The sequence below is a fragment of the Camellia sinensis genome, chromosome 12 (genome assembly GCF_055761805.1).
Source record: "Camellia sinensis isolate YWXY chromosome 12, ASM5576180v1, whole genome shotgun sequence".
Classification (NCBI taxonomy): domain Eukaryota; kingdom Viridiplantae; phylum Streptophyta; class Magnoliopsida; order Ericales; family Theaceae; genus Camellia; species Camellia sinensis.
The window spans coordinates 129,466,965-129,486,483 of NC_138972.1; the positions used below are offsets into that span (position 1 = coordinate 129,466,965).

The 19,519-nt window shown below is 38.4% G+C and overlaps 1 protein-coding gene across 4 annotated transcripts in view; it reads left to right on the forward strand.

The window, feature by feature from the left end:
* The first annotated feature begins 518 nt into the window (after nucleotides 1-518).
* Nucleotides 519-19,519, forward strand: part of LOC114291073 (uncharacterized) — a 40,555-nt gene continuing 21,554 nt past the window's right edge. Inside the window, exons 1-6 of one of the 4 annotated variants that reach the window (XM_082899840.1) lie at nucleotides 519-751; nucleotides 843-925; nucleotides 1,066-1,161; nucleotides 3,140-3,195; nucleotides 3,514-3,568; nucleotides 4,341-4,406. In XM_082899840.1, the coding sequence (XP_082755966.1) occupies nucleotides 3,161-3,195; nucleotides 3,514-3,568; nucleotides 4,341-4,406 (156 nt within the window). In that variant the 5' untranslated portion in view covers nucleotides 519-751; nucleotides 843-925; nucleotides 1,066-1,161; nucleotides 3,140-3,160. Of the gene's footprint in view, nucleotides 752-842; nucleotides 926-1,065; nucleotides 1,162-2,981; nucleotides 3,196-3,277; nucleotides 3,569-4,340; nucleotides 4,407-19,519 lie in introns of those variants that run through there. The other 3 variants (XR_014347166.1, XM_082899839.1, XR_003639276.2) reach the window with 3 other exon arrangements.

A 19,519-nucleotide genomic window follows, 5' to 3' on the forward strand; every position in this document is an offset into this window, starting at 1 on the left:
TGGTTAGAGAAAAGCTCAAACTTCTCGCCATACAAGTAATGCCTCAAAATTTTTAAGGCAAACATTACTGCGGCTAACTCTAGGTCGTGGGCAGGGTAATTCTTCTCATGGGTTTTCAATTGTCGTGAACCATAGGCTACGACCTTTCCCTCTTACATCAAAACACAACTAAGCCCATCCCGAGACGCATCATAATAAACGGTGTAACCCAAGCCTCTCTCCGGAATGATCAACACCGGTGCCGTGGTCAACCTAGTTTTGAGCTCTTGGAAAGACTTTTCACAAGCCTCGCTCCATACAAACTTAACCCCCTTTCTAGTCAACCTAGTCCAAGGTGCGGCTAATCTAGAAAAATCGCTAACAAAGCGCCGATAGTACCCCACCAACCCCAAAAAACTCCGGACCTCAAAAACATTTTTAGGTTGCTCCCAATCTTGTACTGAATCTATCTTCAAAGAATCTACAGTTGCCCCTTCACCTGATACTATATGACCCCAACCTTGTACTAGGATAGACGTAGAACAATGAAGTTATTATTTGTATTTATCTGGTCTGTTGAATGGTGTGTTATTGTTATTAATTTGGGACAACTTAGGTCAATGATACTATGGGAACACTAGCTGGAGCAAGATACTGGGATGATGATGTCTCAGTTGCTGTCATTCTGGGGACCAGAACCAATGCATGCTATATAGAATGCATAGATGCTATACCTAAGTTACAGGGCCACAATTCCACATCTGGAAGGATGGTTTGTAAAATTCCTACCTAGATCAATAACCAAGGGGTTTTTTTCAAGGCTATATTTTGATGAATGTTCTTGATTTGGATTATCAATACAGAGTAGGGAGCATTTTCAAATGGTCTTCCTCTAACTCAGTTTGATAGGGACATAGATGCTGAGAGTATCAATCCTGGTGACCAGGTAAACCCTTGTTTCATTGTAACAATTTCTAGTTTTTATTTCTTATTCAAGTAATGTTCAAGCTCTCTCTCTCTCTCTCTCTCTCTCTCTCTCTCTCTCTCTCATTTTCCTTGTAATCTCTCTCATGAATTTGCTTTCAGGCACTGACAACTTCACCTACTAAACGATCTACCACTTCGTCAAAATTTCAGTTCCTTCGCTGACCTTCTCTCTTTCTACCACTAAATTTTGTCTGGGTATGTATATTTATATTTTGTTTGCTCACTTTCTTTTTTACTCTCTTGAATTTTCATTTATTTCTCGCTTAAATCCATTTGATTGCTTAGAAAATTGAGTTAAAGAAGAAGAAAATTAAAAAGAAAGCATGGGTTTTTGTTACTTTTTGTGCTTTTGCAAACACCTATTCGAACTGGTATGAAATTATGAACTTTTATTTTTATTTTTTGTAATTGGGATTTTAAAAAAGATTGGTTGGAGATCGAGTGGATTCATTCATTTCTAGGGTTGGATTTCATTGTATGGTATTCAAATTTGGATCTGTAGCTGTAGATTTGAGCAAAAAAGTTTTTGGCTTCTTTGTTCGCATTGATTCGGGTTTGGATCTGAGTCTTTTCTCAATTCCATAGCTAATTCACTAGGAACAGAGATTTTCATTGCTAATGTCTTAAAAAGCTCCTTTTTTTTTTCTTCATCTTTGTGCTATAATTGAATTTTTGAACTATGGATAATTGTTGATACAGTCGCGGAAAATATGTCTAAAAGGAAAGAAAAGTTATTTGTTACTTATTTTAGAATTAGTTCGTTGAATGAATTTGGTTCCTTGTTAGATTTTGTTTAATTTTTAGATTCCAAGAAACGCATTTGCTACAGTTTGGTGCTGTTCTTTTTCTTTTTTCTTATTTGTCTTTAATCTAGGATTGTAGGTTTACATAACTATAAGTTGAAAATTGTGCTTAGCTGCATTTGTTGTGATATATAACTCTATTTATTCAATAGGTGTTCCTTTTGTTAGCTATTAATTGGTGCTGTTTATTTGCATTTTATTTTTGTTTGATCATTTAGCATGGAGAAAGGTAAATATCATAGATGTAATTAGTGTTTGCTATGATGCTGAATGTGGAACATATATTGGACTGCATTTTTGGGAAATTTGATAAATTAGTTGGTTGAAAGGTGATGTGTTGTGAGATATGGTTATACTGGGTTGACAAAACTGCAAACTACCACTCAGTTTTTATAGGCTCTCGGCTCAATTTGGGGATGATTCTATGTCATGATTTCAGCCATTGAACCAGCTAGTTTTGTTTGTTTACTATGGGTGGTGTTTTGTTTTAAGATACATTTTCTGGAATCCTATTTCCCTTAGACTTCGATATAATTTTATTCTGATATAGTTAATTTTATTCTAATATAACTCTGTTTGGTTCTCAATTTATAGCCATTAGAAGCAACCATATATATATATATAAAGTTAGGTTTTGCTTTAAAAAGTTTGATATCAGTCATGTTAGCTTTATTTTAGCTTTATTTTCATCTCCATTTTTATCTTTGAATTGGGTTTCATTGCAAAATCAAGCAATGCCTTTATTCTCTTGTTCTGTATTGTGGGGACTATTGTGTTTTGGTTCTTAGTTCGTTAGACCCTTTTTTTTTTTTTATACATACAACTTGTATTCTGAGGTTAGAAAAGGTATAATCTTTGATGGAAAATTGATTAATGGACTTGATATGTACACTGGCAGCACTCTCTTCATTTTAGAGACAAAAAGTTAAATCTCTTCAATGGCAATATTGACTAATAAATTACTTTTATTTCAAGCTCTATGTTCTTAGTGTTTATACAGCTTCGTGGGCACATTTACCATTGAACTCGCTTTGTGTGTGTTTGACACTTGCATATAGTTCTCTTAGAGACGGGATCTAGCTTAACATATAACTTACTCTTGATTCCAGATTTTCCATTTGACTTTACTTTCTTTGCAAGTGACAACCTTCTCTTGCTTCCCTCATGAACTTTATATATATATATATATATATATATTTTATTCTTAGCATTTGTTCAATTTCTATTTTACTATATTTGTTTTCAATAATAGTTCAGTAAAGCTGCATACCTTTTTGAAATTCATTATGAAATGTTTGGAACTGTTATGCTGATGACAAGGCTGCATATTTTCATGAACACCTCTTGATATGGTTGCGCATCTATGCAAGTGCACTGGAGAGAAGAAGATTATGATGTGTTGTACAATTGGGCGCTGGTGCTCCAGGTCTGACATTGTGATCTTTAATAGTTTTGGGAGCATTTGTTGTACTTTAGGAGTAATTGGCCGTGACGTATAATATTTCTTGCAACAAATGATGCTTTTGGGAAATTTAGTTTATTCTTTCATTGCGTGGATAATGCATCCTTGCATATGTTCACATGGCACTCAAACACACATTTGTTTGCTTACTTTTGGGACTTATTTGTTTTATTTGCTGACGCTGAACTGGACCAGAGAATTCGAGGTAAGAGGGCTACACTAGCTAAAGTTACTTTTGGTCGTTCTCGTCTATGTCTAATGCTTTCATTTCTTCTTTTCAAGGGATCAAAGTGACTTGCAGGTTATCATATTTGATGAAATTGATTCAATTTGTAAGGTAGGAACTCTTAAAATTTTAGTTGAAAGTTTCTCACAAGTTCTTGAAATTATGGGTTGGCAAAACAATTAGCTGCTATTATTTGCCATGGGTTCGCTAAATATAAGTTTTGGTGGTTTTATGATGAATGGATTTTTTGGGGTTCTCTCCCTTTTGCTTTTCCTTTGAAGAAAAAAAGTTCATTGAAGTGCACATTCAACTGTTGCTTCATTATGAAAGAACTGTTGAGTAATGATTTAAGTGTTTAAGTTTCAAACGGAGTAAACAATCTGAATCCTCAAATATATGTTCTTACATTATATCAATGTAGTCTGGAGAACTTCACACTCTTGAGAGCTTATCTAACAAGTCCTATTTAACATTCACACTTCTGAGGTCTTGCATTTGCCGACAACTAGTTTTTAATTTCATTACTCAATCTGCAAATTAGGTCCTAACGTCTATTTTTATTTAGTTGATGTTAGTAAATATTTTTCATGATAGGTCAAGTTTATGAAGTCCAAAAAGGCCTTTTGATTTGGAGTCAAGTTTGTTAAGATACTTGTATCTTGATGCTAATAATTGATTAGTATTTTTTATAACTGTTTTTTATTACTTGATTTATTTATGTTTTCAGTGTTCTAATGAGTCATGTAATTGTTAGCCATTCTGCAATCTCTTTTGGTGTTATGTTATCATATAAATTAAGTTAATTTGTTATTGTTATTAACGGTCCCTTATCAACAGTTTAATTATTTGGTTATGCAATTTATTCTTTGGCTTGCTCCTGCAGTCAAGAGGTTCAACTAGAGATTGTACTGGAGTTCATGATAGCATTGTCAACCAATTCCTAACAAAGGTTGGTTTAATTGTATTTTAATTTCTTTGTAATATTAATAGGAAAATGTCACTGTGGAAAAGCTACACCAAGCTAACAAATTTTAGTAATTGATTGAAAATTACTTGCGGTTTAGATAGATGGTGTTGAATCACTGACCAATGTTTTGCTGATTAGGATGACCAACAGGAAGGATTTCCATGATGAAGCACTTTTGAGGTGACTTCTACAGTGTATACCTCTTCTATGTTGTGCTAAACTAGTTTCTTAAGAAACTTAGAATTCGAGGTGATGACGCCCCAAAATCACCAAACGGTATCGGATTAGCACGAAACTTGGCACACACGACCACCTAGACATGAGAGACTTGTGAAAGAAGACGGGACTCGAATCGGGTTCCCAGTTTGGGAGATAGAGCCGAATTTCAGTCTAGGCAAACTAGTTCCTTAAGAAACTTAGAATTCAAAGTGTTGACGTCATAAAACCACCAAATGGTGTCAGATTAGCACGAAACTTGGCACACACGACCGCCTAGGCACGAGAGACTTGTGGGAGAAGATGGGACTCGAATCGGGTTCTTGGTTTGGGAGTCAGAGTCGAATTTCGGTCTAGGCAAACTAGTTCCTTAAGAAACTTAGAATTCGAGGTGTTGACGCCCCAAAATCACCAAACAGCGTCAGATTAGCACGAAACTTGGCACACACAACTGCCTAGGCACAAGAGACTTATGGGAGAAGACGGGGCTCGAATCGGGTTTCCGGTTTGGGAGTTAAAGACGGATTTGGGTCTAGGCAAACTAGTTCCTTAAGAAACTTAGACTTCGAGGTGTTGACATCCCAAAATCGCCCAACGGCGTCAAATTATTACAAAACTTGGCACACACGACCACCTCAGCATGAGAGACTTGTGGGAGAAGATGGGACTCAAATCGAGTTCCCAATTTAGGAGTTAGAGCCGGAATTCAGTCTAGGCAAACTAGTTTTTTAAGAAACTTAGAATTCGAGTTGTCAATGTCCCAAAATCTCCAAACGGCGTCGGATGAGCACGAAACTTGGCACACGCGACCGCCTAGGCACGAGAGACTTGTGGGAGAAGACCAGACTTGAATCAGGTTCCCAGGTTGGGAGTTAGAGCCGGATTTGGGTCAAGGCAAACTAGTTCCTTAAGAAACTTAGAATTCGAGTTGTTGACGCCCCAAAATCACAAAACGGCGTCGGATTAGCACGAAACTTGGGACACACAACCGCCTAGGCATGAGAGACTTGTGGGAGATGACAGGACTTGAATCGGGTTCACGGTTTGGGATTTATAGCCGAATTTGGATCTAGGCAAACTAATTCCTTAAGGCCCTATTTGTTTTGGGCATAGAAGATGGAATGGGATTAGAATAGTGGTGGGGTCAACTTAATATTCTATTTGTTTGTAGAGTTCAACAACGGATTGATAAGCTGGAGGCTTGAAGATAGGCCTTGCATACAGGTTTCATAGGCTGCCCCAACACATGGTATTGAAAATTTAGTCCGTTGGTATTAGGGGAGTGATTACTTATTTACCCATCGTTGTCCTAGCTCATCCTTGGAAGAAGTAGCAGGACGAGGAAGGAGAGGCAAAGAGAAGCTTTCATCTTCTTCATCAGATTTTCAATCTAAAAGATTCAGTTTGCCCTACTCATCCTTGGAAGCAACAACAGCAAGAAGGAGAGGCAAAAAGAAGCTCTCTTCTCTTCTTCACAGTGTGCCCTAGCTCTCTCTCATCTTCAGATTCAGTGAAGCATCTGCTGCATTGGTATTTTTTTTTTTTTTTTTTTTGTTAAGCAAGTTATTATGAACTTGGTGGTTGGAATTGGGTTTTGTTTCAAATTGGGTTCTGCTCCATCTGCTTCAAATTGGGTTTTGTTTTGTTTTTTTGTTTTGTTTTGTTTTGTTTTTTTTTCCATTTGGGGTTTGAATGATATATTTTTTACACATTTGGGGTTTTGATTGCTGGTAATTGCTACATAATTGGAGTGTGTTACAGGCATGATCAGTTTTTGTTTTGGTTGCTATTTGATTATTAACTTGGTGGTTGGAAATTGTCAATGGGTTGCTTTTGAAATTGGGTTTTGTTCTCTTGGCCTTTTTTTTTTCTTTTTTTTTTTTTGGTCATTTGGGGTTTGAAGGGTTGATTTTTTTTTTTTTTACACATATGAGGGTTTGGATTGCTGGTTAATTGCTACATAATTGAAGTGTTGGGTTGTATATGTTTGTCCATACTATCAGTGGGTTTGGATTAAATAATATTATTATTCTATATTTGTTAGCTATATGTCATCTTTGGTATAAATAAATAAATGAGGTGTGTATATGTTAGCTATTTGTTGTTTAGCTGTCAATTTAAAATGTGATTTTTTAGTTGATTCAAATGGTTAATTTTTTTTATTTCTTTGATGGGTTTTTAGTTTTATGAGAATTAAAGTCTTCAATTCCATTATTGGTTATATATATGTGAAAAGAGTGTTTAACATGGACCACACTAAATACAGCAATAGTTTTCATTTACAGCCATATTGGTTGTAAAAGTTCCTCTTTACTACCTTTATTGAAATTACAGAAAACGGATTGAAGAATTTCTGTGAAGGACTACAAGTTGATTTCTTTCTCTCTTTTTAGTTGATGTGTTAGTGTATTTTCTGTGTGGGACTACAAGTTGATTTGTTTCTCTATTTTGAGTTGATGTGTTAAAGGCATAGGAAGCATCAATTTCTTTCTATCACTACATTCCATATATCAAGAATATATATATATATATATATATATTTGGGTGGTAAATGGTGAAATTTGGCTAATGGAAAAACTGGATTTTTATTGAATCCCATACGAGCATTGTTGAATAATTTCTGTTAAACCCCATATTGGCTAATAGAAAATTTTATTTGGACAAGATATCCTATTTTAAGTTTCACTCCATATAAGTTCTATAGTTTCTATATTTTCTCTTTCCCCTGTTTTACACTTGAAAATACTAATTTGCCATCATGTGGTAGAACTACTCAATTTCCATCTAGAATTTACTATGCAGACCACATCTGAGTAATAAGGTTGAATGATTTTTAATAAAATATGATAGTCCATTTTGGTTTTCAAGGTGTGAATAAAATTAATAGTCATTGAAAATTTCAAATTTAATTACATAATTTGAAACTTTAACATTATGGAATGTGTTTCTCATGAAATGAACTACATACATACCATGTTTTCCTCATTCTAATACAACTAATAAAAGTGTATGAGAATGAAATATTCAAATAATGGGTTTGTATCATTCTTGTAAGAAAAAGGACCATTCTTGTAAGAAACTGCCCCTTTTTTTTCTTAAGTAAAAGCAAGGAACATATTTACCTATTCATGTGCTTTTTCAGATATTTCTGCACTTGTGTTGTAATGGCATCTGTTGTACTCAAAGATTGTGTATTATAACTAAATGTTTAAGTTAAATTTCCATTGAAAATAAATATCTTTTCATTTTCTTTGATGTCTTTGTGCATCCATGTAGTGCTAATTTTGTGTGGAACCAAATTATTTTTTTTTCTTTATGTTTTATTTTTATGATCTTTTCTATTTCTTTTCTGTAGGAAATTAATACTACTTTCACATTGTTAACATGTGGTATGAAAAAATTTGAACAATGCTCCACTTGGTAATTTTTTGCATAGTTCTTTCCTCTGTTTTTCATTAAATCTTTTTCTCTATGTGGCTTTTTGGCCTTTATACTTTGTTTTATTGTAGTCAACAGTTTCTATTATTTGTTTTACTTTTTGTGCTAATTTTAGCCGCTTATTGTTTATTCATTTTTTGTAGATGTATAATTATGCCACTAAGAAAGGGAGAAAAGACCTGATAGAGGAATTTGTAACCCTGCAACATGTTGTTTCATACATTAATTATGCATGTGATATGTATATAGTGATTTTATATGTTGCATTCAAGAAGAAAGAAATTAGGTTGCAACTACCTAGATCACCTCGTCCCTATAGAAAACAAATTGACCATTTGAATAGAATGGTCAACGACAGTGACATAAGTTGTCATGACCAACTTTGGATGAATAGGCATACTTTTATGCTTTTATGTGGGTTGGTGCGAAGTGTTGGATTGTCTGATTCAAAGTATGTCGTCTTAGAGAAGCAAGTAGCAATGTTTTTGAATGTGTTTGCACATCATACTAAGAACCGCAAAATTAAATTTAATATCATGCAGAGTGGTCAAACAATTAGTAAGCACTTCAATAATGTTCTCAAAGTTGTGTTGCGCCTCCACGGTCTCCTCCTTAAGAAGCCCGAACCAATAACTGCTAATTGTACAAATGATAGGTGGAGTTGTTTTCAAGTACAATATATTTACAACTTCACTAAATTAACATATTATATTTTTGTATTGCATATATTAATTTTATAATATTATTTTATTTTTAGAATTGTCTTGGTGCTTTAGATGGAACCTATGTTAAGGTTCTTGCCCCCGCAATAGACAAACCGAGGTATAGAACAAAAAATGGAGAAATTGCCACAAATGTATTGGGTATGTGCTCCCAAGACATGCAATTCATATATGTCTTGCCTGGATGGGAAGGATCTGCTTCTGACTCTAGAGTACATAGAGATGCTGTCAGTAGACCCAATGGGTTGAAAGTCCCTACTGGTATGAAAATTATATATTGTTATATATATAAGTACACTTTATCTATATTAAACAATTATTTTGTTACATACATAGTGAAACCATGTTACATAATTACAGGCCACTACTATCTCGTAGATGCAGGTTACACAAATAGGGAGGGTTTTCTTGCACCGTATATGTAACGCCCTCAAAAATATGATATAAATCAACCATTCATAATATCTACAAATATGGTAGAAATGTTACATTTTCATTCATGAGAGTCTACATTACAAAAGATATTATATGCATTACACTTTCATAAATGTTCATCTTGAAACTATAGCATGTAACTCTAATTGATAACAACAAAATAAATGCCTTACAGGCTTACATTTTCCCAGGACTTCGCTTGGTTACAACAAAAGAAGAGTCCAAGTCTCTATACAAACAAAGCCATCGGCTTGAATAAACATTCAATACAAACAAAACAACAAAATGAAGCCTTCAGCTCCTAAACCTCCCAAGCTATGTCCTTGGGGGCGGCTTGTCACCTGTCCCTGAAAATGGTTTCCCACGTAGGGTGAGCCAAAGCCCAGTAGAGATATGCTAAAACAATATATGAGATTTAACTAAGATATAAGCATCAGATAAATGTGCAATATTCTTAACCAACACATATTCCTTCCAAGACCATTCAATATAGATAACCAATACCTCAATTCATTTCGGGTAAATCTATTAACCAAATTCATTATTATCAAAACAACCAAAATGAGACTACAACTCAATGGTTCACAATTCAATACATTCATCAATCCAACACTTCTACTCCTTGCCACTTTACGAAATCACATCCGAGGGAACCAGCATCCATATGTATATAAGATTTCGGGACTTTCACCCTGGACACTCCAGCCAACTTAATTTTCAATGGAGTCCATCCCCTATCTCCTCTCAAACAATGGAGTGTATCCTCTATCTCCTCCCAAACTATGATACATATACAATGTATTTAAACACGTTGTCATATACAATGACTAATCAAATCACATATTCAATGGTTTAATCAAACCGTCATATTCAATGACATAATTCAATTGATTAGTTTCAATTCACCTAATCCACATGCAATTTCTACAACAATCATAGCTATCCTCCATCGATAGCCCAAAACAGATGTTTCTAAATAGATATACAATCTATCAAACAGATAATTTATCAAGTTTTCATAGGTGAGTGATTTAACAAATCCAACTACACCATTCAATCATACACCCTTCCAATTTCATATTTCCATGTCAATTTCATTATTTATTTAAAATAGTCATTTAACACAAATTATGGCAAAATCTTCTCCTTTTCCCAATATCATCCCCAAGACCTAATCTCACCATTTATTTTCTTGTAATACCATAATCAAGCCCTCATCTACATATATGAAGCCAAATATTGGAAACCCTCTTTCAAAATTTAAACCCAAACCCTAACTTCACCCAAATCTTTCCAAATCCCACCATTTATACAAAATGACAAATATCTAGGTTAAAACCCATATTAAAGAGTAGAATATCCCTACCTCAAGCTTAGAAGAGAAGGTGAGCCAAACAAGGTTGAAACTCCAAAGATGTCGAAACTAACTTCTACTTGGATCAAAACGAAGCTCTTGGCAAGCTCTACACTTAATCTCAAAGGAGCAAGTCGAGGAGATGCTTCCAAGAGAGTAGATCTAAAGATCTTTGAGCAAAAAGTGATTTTGGAGAGGATGAAAGAGTCTCACGGCTTGGAGAAAGAAAAACAGAAGGAAAGTAAAGAAAAGGTTAAGTGAGGGGCCTATTTATAGTACTAGGTCAAAGTGAAATAAAGTCCCAAAGTCAACCCAAAAGATCAAGTCAAAATCCCCAAAAAGTAGGGCAAAAAACCGGACTAAAATCTGGAAAAAAAAAGTCTGTAGGGGTCGACCCTTACAACACAGGGGTCGACCCTATGAAGAACTTATGTTTGACAGCATGCAAGGGGGTCGACCCTTAGACAGGAGGGGGTCGACCCTATTTTCCAACAACTAACACATAGACATAAGAGGGTCGACCCTCCCCAGACTGGTGTCTACCCTATTTTCCAACAACACTTCCAGGAACTTCACCAACAGGTAAGGGTCGACCCTTAGGAAGGCTAGTGTCAACCCTATAATAGAATTTCTAAGTCTCCAAGGAACTTTTGACAAGAACAAGTGCAAACAACCAAACCCAACAAGTTTAAATCAGATTATACTCCTCCAAAACCAACCCATAACAACACCAAAGATTTCCAAAATAAAAATAAAGGATTCGAATACACTTTCCCATAAGCTTTGAAGGATACAGGTGCTACAACCTCCCCACCTTAGGAAATTTTGTCCCCGAAATTTTAAGCCTCATTTGGGAACAGGCTAATTTAGTAACTTTTTGGCTATTTGGCTAAAATATGAGTTAAAAAAAACTAGTATGTTTGGGATGACTTTTTAGCTTTTTACGAAAAGATGTGCAAAAAGTAGAGAGAAAAGAGAATCTTTGGCTTTTTGGTATGGGTTGTTGGCTTTTTGGCTAATTTAGTAACTTTTTGACTTTTTGGCTAAAATGGAGGGTTCCCAATCGAGGCCTTAGTACAAGTTTCAAAACCATGATTGCCCAATTTTCAAATGATTACAATTCAATTCACAACATCATGACCCACCCATTGGTCATTCAATCTCCTCATAAGAGAACAAATCTACAATATATCACATCAACATATATTACCAATATGCATCTTCTGAAATTTAACTAATTTCAATACGTATATCTCATATCTCTAAAACATATTCAATGTTTAGGATATATTTGCATTTCCAAACTCAAACAACATATACAATGTTCAAATTAAACTTGCATTTCCAAAACATATTCAACATTTACAATGCTTCCATAATCCAAAACATATACAATGTTTTTATAGTTCATAATCAAAACTAAAATTTCTACTTATACTCAAACATCGACAAATAAGTCCGGATATTTCTCTCGGACTTCCAATTCACGTTCCCAAGTTGCTTCCTCAACCCCGTAATGTTTCCACAATACTTTAAATAAGGGAATTGTCTTGCCTCGCAAGACTTGGAGTCTATCCAAGACTCCCACCGGTCTCTCTTTATATGAAGCATCCTTGTCTACCTCTAAGTCGGTCCAATCCAACACATGCGATGGATCCGGTTCATACTTCCGAAGCATACTAATATGAAATGCGTCATGCACTCTGGAAAGTTGTGGCGGCAATGCCAAACGATAGGCAACCTCCCCAATCCGCTCAAGGATCTCAAAAGGGCCAATAAATCGAGGAGATAACTTCCACTCTTCCCAAATCTCATCAAACCGCGTCTAGGTGATACAAAGACAAGATCACCCACCTCGAATGACAAATCACCCACCTCGAATGACAAAGGTCTCCTCTTACGGTCAGCATAACTCTTTTGACGACTCTGGGATGTAACCAACTTCTTACAGATAAGTGCTACATTCTCCGTCGTTTCTCGAACCAACTCTAGACCCAACAAAGGTGCATCACCCACCTCGGCCCAACACACTGGAGATCTACACGGTCGACCATACAAGGTCTCAAACGGTGCCATGCCAATACTCGATTGGAAACTGTTATTGTACACTAAGGGTAAGTGTCTTTCCCACGACCCCGTAAAGTCAAAGACACAGCCTTGAAGCATATCTTCAAGGATCTGAATAGTACGCACGGACTGCCCGTCAATCTAAGGATGGTAACCCGTGCTAAATGCCAATCTAGTGCCCAATGCACTTGTAGACGCGCCCGTGGGCCTCGCTACAGTTCGGACTCAATTTGTGTCACGGTTCTTAATCTGAACCAAAGAGTCCAAATCCGGCAAATCGTTTTGAGAAAACAGATTTTTGAAAGAAGTGCCAAACATGGACTGCTTTGCCAGATACAGAGTCGCCACCTAAATATTTTATTTTGGGGGAATTTAGGAAACCCTGACTCGGTGCCAAAGGCCACGTGTCCGTCATCACCAAAGTTGTCTCGACTCGGGAACTTGGGTACGATTGGGAAAGGTCAGCTATGAGCACCCCCTCTCGCCCGATCCGAAGATCGGCCTCTACTAACCATGATATCCAATTTTGAAAACGTTATGCGTTCTTATTCCGGTTATTAGCCTAGAATTACTATGTTATGCGCACAACAAACAAGTATAGACCAAATCGCCTAAATTGGAACAAAACATTTCATGTTTGTTTTGAAAATGGTTTGCTACTCGCAAGTAGGCTAAAATGCAGGTTTTGCCACCCTCAAGTGGGCTTTTAGAAAAGATGGTTTTGCCACTATCTAGTGGGCTTAAAACTCACATTTTTAATGCATTATTCCAATTTAGGTAATTCAACCTCCATCCACAGGCATTCAAGCAGTTATATCACATAAGCAGCTAGCCTCATGGTAGTCATGCCATTATAGTAACACTCACACGCATGCGGTATGCTAAAGCATAAAAGCTCACCTAGTACTCCAAGCCAAAACAGAAACCAGTTAGTAATCACATGCATGATCCTAGTTCATATTTGAAATGGCTAATGCAACACATGCAAAGATGCAATCCAAACAGGCTCGGCTATCCTAAACGTAGCATGTGAAATGCGGCAACTAACAAATACTCAACTTGGAATTGAAATACGAGTGCAGTTAGCATGATGTACCGAGCCTGGTGCATGTAAGACAAATGTATGGATGCACGCATGCTAAGCATAAGGTATGCTAATTTAAATATGCCATAGTCTACCATCATAAGCGGGTAAATAAAAGGGAAGAAAGACGTGGGGTTGGAAGACAAACACACACTCACGCACACTTATTACACAATTGCCCTCACTCGAAGGGTCCGAAAGAATAATACAGTCCGAATAACAAATCAACTATCCTAGCTAATTAATTATTACAGACCCTTAATTAATTAACAAAATAAATGCAGAAAGAAGGTCGCCGCAGTCGTGCCTCGGAATGCGCGAATGATGCATGTTTGACTTGTCTTGCCCGGAAACTCGCTGCCATAGCACTACTGCCTCTATTTACACTGCCCTAGCTCCTCTGAAGACTGCACAAGTCTTGGAATAGGTTCTCGGCACACTTTGGAGCACCACCGGCTAGGAGGAATGGTCACCGGCCACAGGGAATGATCACCGGCTGCATTTTGATATATCGGTTGCAAATTCCTGGCCGGTCGGCACTATATGTAGCCGACCGGCCAAAACTTCCTACAGAACCTGCAATTGACAGCAGCAGAGGGCAAGCAGTGTATGGCATGGAATTTTCAAAGCAATGTATGCATGTCACTCTCCCAATCATGTAATGGACTCAAGGGAGTATGCCCCTCGACCCTCGGGCCACCAATTGTGCATTTCGATTCATGATGGCCGAAGAGTCAAGTATGCATTTCAATGTCAAATGCAATATATACAAAACATACAAGGGGCCCAACCTCAATCATGGTTGATCAAGAGGCGAGGCAATGCACAATGATGCACATGCGACCTACGCATGCAAGCAAACATACAAACATACAATGCAACTACATGGCACACACAATGCTAACAACATAACATGCACAACACATTGAAACATGGCATACACAATGCAGGATGGGCTTATACCAATGTGAGTGGACCTCAGCCACACTCACATCAGTGGCCATTAGACAAAAATGAGACTCTCGAAATGCGTGCACACATGCACGCAAACCGAGGACCAAACCTAAGGCATAGTATGCAACTCTAACAAGGCATGGCAAGGCATGAAATATGGCATACAAGCATGTAATTCCAGCACTAAAATGTGATACAAAACAGCCCCAAATCATGGAAACATGGCACCCGATGCATGGAATGGCCCCGAAACACAAAACTAGGCATACGCATTGGCCTATAGCTATATAAAGCATGCATTATTTGATCATGAAGCATGAAGACAGATGCAAGACAGTCCCAAAACATTCATATTTCCAGTTTATAACAAGTCCCAAAAATGAATGCAAATAGGGCTAATCTATCATGCAAAAATGGCCCTAAAAGAGAGATTAAACACAAAGGGACAGCAGATGGCCCCAAATGGAAAATATCCCTTCAAAAAGTTTAAGAGGGCCTCAAAACAGGTCACTTTACAGTTTACATCAAGCCACAAAAATAATCATAAATAAGGCCAAACTATCATGCAAGAAAATGACTAAAATAGGGGTAAAGAGGCAAGTGGAAACTGCTGTTCTCAAACAAAGAAGAGCCCTTCAACAATGTTGAAGAGGGGCTTACAACAAGATATTTTACAGTTTATGGAAAGATCCAAAACAGCTCACAAATAGGCCTAAAATACTATGCAAAAATAAGGCCTAAAAGAGAGATAAAGAAGCAAGTGATAGCAAATGGCCTCAAACAGAGAAAGACCCTTAATCAAACATGAAAAGAGGCCCAAAATATGACTATTTATAGTTTGGGTCGGAGCCCAAAAATGCTAGAAAGTATGGTTTAGATACAAAGCAAGAAAAGACTAGAAAAGGGAAAAGAAGAACTCACCCTTGTAGAGTAGCAAACCAGCAGCTCTTGGACCAAATTTCTGAGCTCTCAACCTCTTCAAATGGCCTCCAAGTTGCTGGAATGGAGTGTAGAGGTGTGGTGCTATGGGTTGTAGTGCAAAGGGTGCAAGAACCTTAGGGTTTTGAGGGTTGAAGGAGAGAGATATAGAGGGTGTATGTATCAAAGCCTCAGCTGGTTTTTGTAACCTTTAGAAATGAAGGGGAGAGGCTGGTTATATAGAGGGAGAGGGGTGGAGAAAAGGGGGGAAAAACTAATTCAAATTTCCCTCCAAAAGGGAAGACCTTCGGACAGTGGGTTTTATGCAAAACAGCTGGCACAGCTGTAATCCACTCAATCTGTAGAATACTCCGGAAGGTCGTCGGCTAGAAAAATTGGTCAGTCGGCTACTTTAACTAGCCGGTCGGCAATCTATTTGGCTGGTCAGCTATCTGTTCTGGCCGGTCGGCCATCTATTTGGTCGGTCAGCCATCTGTTCTGGCCGGTCGGCAGGAAAAATCTGCTCTACAGGTCCAACTTCAAACGGACATAAATTCTTCATATTAACTCCTTTTCAGGTCAATGTTGTGTCAAAATTGAAGCCCCGGAAGTAAGATTTCCAATGGCACCAGACTTGCATCAAAATTCCAACTGTTCAAAGAGTTATGCTCTTTTTTGTGAAGCCGCGCAGATTCGATCCAACCGAGATGATGCCCAACTTCAACCAATCATATCTCCGCCATCCGGACTCGGATTTAAGAGATTCTTGAACAAAAAATGAACCCCCAAAAGTCTTCTTTCCAAAGGTGGTGGCCTCATAGCTTAACTTCATTTGTATAGACAGATAAGCTCGATTTAGCGAGAACTGCTCGATTATCTCTTACCCGGATTCATGCCGAACTTCTCCCAAACTAGTTTTCTCCTCTCCTTTCCTCTTTTGTTCAACTCCAAACCCCTAAGCAAGGTGTTTTGAAATAATTTTCAAATATTTCATCTCTCTTTCATTCATTTCCACTTTTTCCCTGCTCAGTTTACCGAAAAGCGCAACGTTTGACAAAATGCGAGCCTCGGAACATCGCAGAAACTTTATTTCAAAAAAGTTTTGAAAGAGAGGGTTTTAAGGTCTAAAAACCATCCAAAATAGCTTTGGTCCAAAACGGGGTGTGAATATCAGACTTGTCTCTCTCCTTGCCGAAGAAACTGGATCTTTGTCCTGCACACCTTTTATCACCAAGTAAACCATTAGTAATGCCCAAGTCTTATGGGCTGTCAAAAATGGGGTGTCTACAGTTGCCCCTCTTTGTCAGAACTCGGAAGTCATAAGAATGACGGGAGTGAATGTCAAAGCCCAGAGATGACCTGTTTTTGACAAGGCCGAAGACTTGGACAAACAAACAAAATACAAATGAATGAATGGTTGTGCCCGCAGGCTGCCTACGTATCCATTTGCAAGGAATCAAACCAGCGTAGTTCACGGGCAGGATGCAAACGATATGCAGGAAGACTTTGATAATTGGACTTATACGCTACGCGAAGCCGGTTTGAACATTGGACTTATATGCTACGCAAAGCCGGTTTGTAATTGGACTTATACGCTTTTGCGAAGCCGGTTTGATAATTCAAAACAATGCAAGTGGAATGTGTGTGACAATGCAAGTGAAGAGGTGTGCATGACAATGCAACCTAAGATGAATTCCAAACACACTGAAATCGTGTGGGGAAAGGGGACAGGGAGAAACATAGGGACATATCCCGGTGTTTCGGAATAGTGTGAGCATTGGAACGTATTCCGAACGCTTTTAACCGAAGAGGGAGAAACATAGGGACGTATTGTAGACACCCCATTTTTGACCGACCTTAAGACTTAGACGTCACCAATTGAGTGTTTGGTGATGTTGCATATCGCGCTCGTTCAGAAGTCTCAGAGTCGCGGCCGTGAGCCCTGCCTCCGGATTTCCGAACCCTCTTCTGTGCCTTGCCTCGATTTGCGAACCAGACTCAGTTTTCTCTGTTTCTTTTCCTGAGGGGAGGGAGAGGTCCCGTAGACCGTCTCTCAGTGGCCGTGGGCTACATTTTGTGGCTGTAGGCCATTTTTTCCATTTCGGAGCCCGGTTCCCGATTTTCGGAACCGTCAGGCCGTGTGCCTCGGTTCGGGACCGCTTAACCATCTCCATTTGCTCTGATTTTTGGCATACATCTTATTTTCTCCCTTTTGAGGGACACTGAGGTCTGAGAGACCCACTTCGTGGTCGAACACCACTCCCGGTGCCTAACAGCCAATTTTCGGGGCCTCGGGCTGCGTGTTTCGGCCCCCGAACCTTCATTTTGCATCGATTTGGGCTCATTTTTGGTGGAGACCTTATTTTTACTGTTAGAAAGCTTGTAGGAGGGTGGGAGGCCAGCAATTTTCCTAAAAAGCCAACTTCTTTTTGGTCAAAAGTGGTTCAGCATGAATCTGGGAAGGAGAAAAATTTGCGCGGCTTCACCGAAACCGGCGTAACTCTTTGCACAAGAGGAATTAAGATATGAGGTCACCACCATTGGAAAGCTTACTTCCGGGGCTTCATTTTTCACTCAAGAATCTCCCAAGTCCAAGTCCGGGGGGGGGGGAGATGTGGTTGGTTGAAGTCTGGTTGGACCAAATCTGCGCGGCTTCACGGAAAAGGGCATAACTTTTTCTACAGGAGGAATTTTAATGCAAGGTTTGCGCCATTGGAAAGCTAACTTCTGGGGCTTCATCCTAGAGGGTGGCCGGCCACTTTTTCCCTTTGACCTAGCCGGCCGGCTAGGGGAAGTGGCCGGCCGGCCACCTGCAACTCCAAAAGGTGGCCGGCCATGTTCCTCACTGTGTGTGCTTTCCAGCTGTGCCTTGGTTTTCCCCCAAAAATATCTATATCCGGGGGACCCTTTTGGAGGGAAAAGAAGGCTCATTTCCCTCCACTTTTGCCTGGACTCTTCTCTCCCTCTCTTGCATATATTGCTGGCCTCCCAACTCAAGAGGGAAGGTTAGAAGAATTGGTTGGAGCATATACATACATATCACCCCATTTCCTTCAAGTTTTGGGCTCCATTTCTTCATCATCTTCAAGCTCTACCATCACCACTCCATTCCAGCAGCAAGGGGAGGAATTCCAGCAGCTTAGAGTCATCAAAGTTGGTCCAAGAAGCAACAAAAGTATTGGCCTTCAAGGGTAAGTCCACTTTCCCTCTTTTCTAGCTCATTTTTGCACCATTCCTCTAGCCATCTTTCTTACGGTTTTAGGCTCCGACCTTAACTCAAACTAGGTCTATTTTGAGCTATTCTACATGTTTGTTGAAGGGTTCAACCCTATTTGAGAACCCCACCTCACACTTGTTTCAATACCTCTTTGTATGTCAATATTTTGCATGCTTCACCAGCCTATTATGCTTCCATTTTTGGTCATTTTATAGAGCTATAAATAGTCTTATTTTGACCTTATTAACATGTTTCATTAAGGGCCTTTGGCTGTTTGATGGATATTTAGCATACTTTGTGCTTTGGCCATCTTTTGACCCATTTTCTTGCATAAGAGCTTAGCCATATCTATATTTGTTTTGGGGGTTTTACAGTTATGTAAATATGCATATTTTTGGTCCCTCTTCAATGTTGTAGAAGGGAATTTTTCAGTTTGGGCTTTGCATATACCACTTGCTTCTTTGGCCACCTTTTGGCCCTTTTTCTTGCATAAGAGCTTAGCCATATCTATGTTTGTTTTTGAGGTTTTTACAGTTCTGTAAAGTGGCTTATTTTTGGCCCCTCTTCAATGTTGTTGAAGGGCCCTAACCTATTTGGAGTTAGCAGCTGTGAGTTGCTTCATAATCTCATGTTTAGGGCCATTTTTGCATGCCATTGTTGCCCTATCTTTGCTTGCTGTTTGGCCATGAT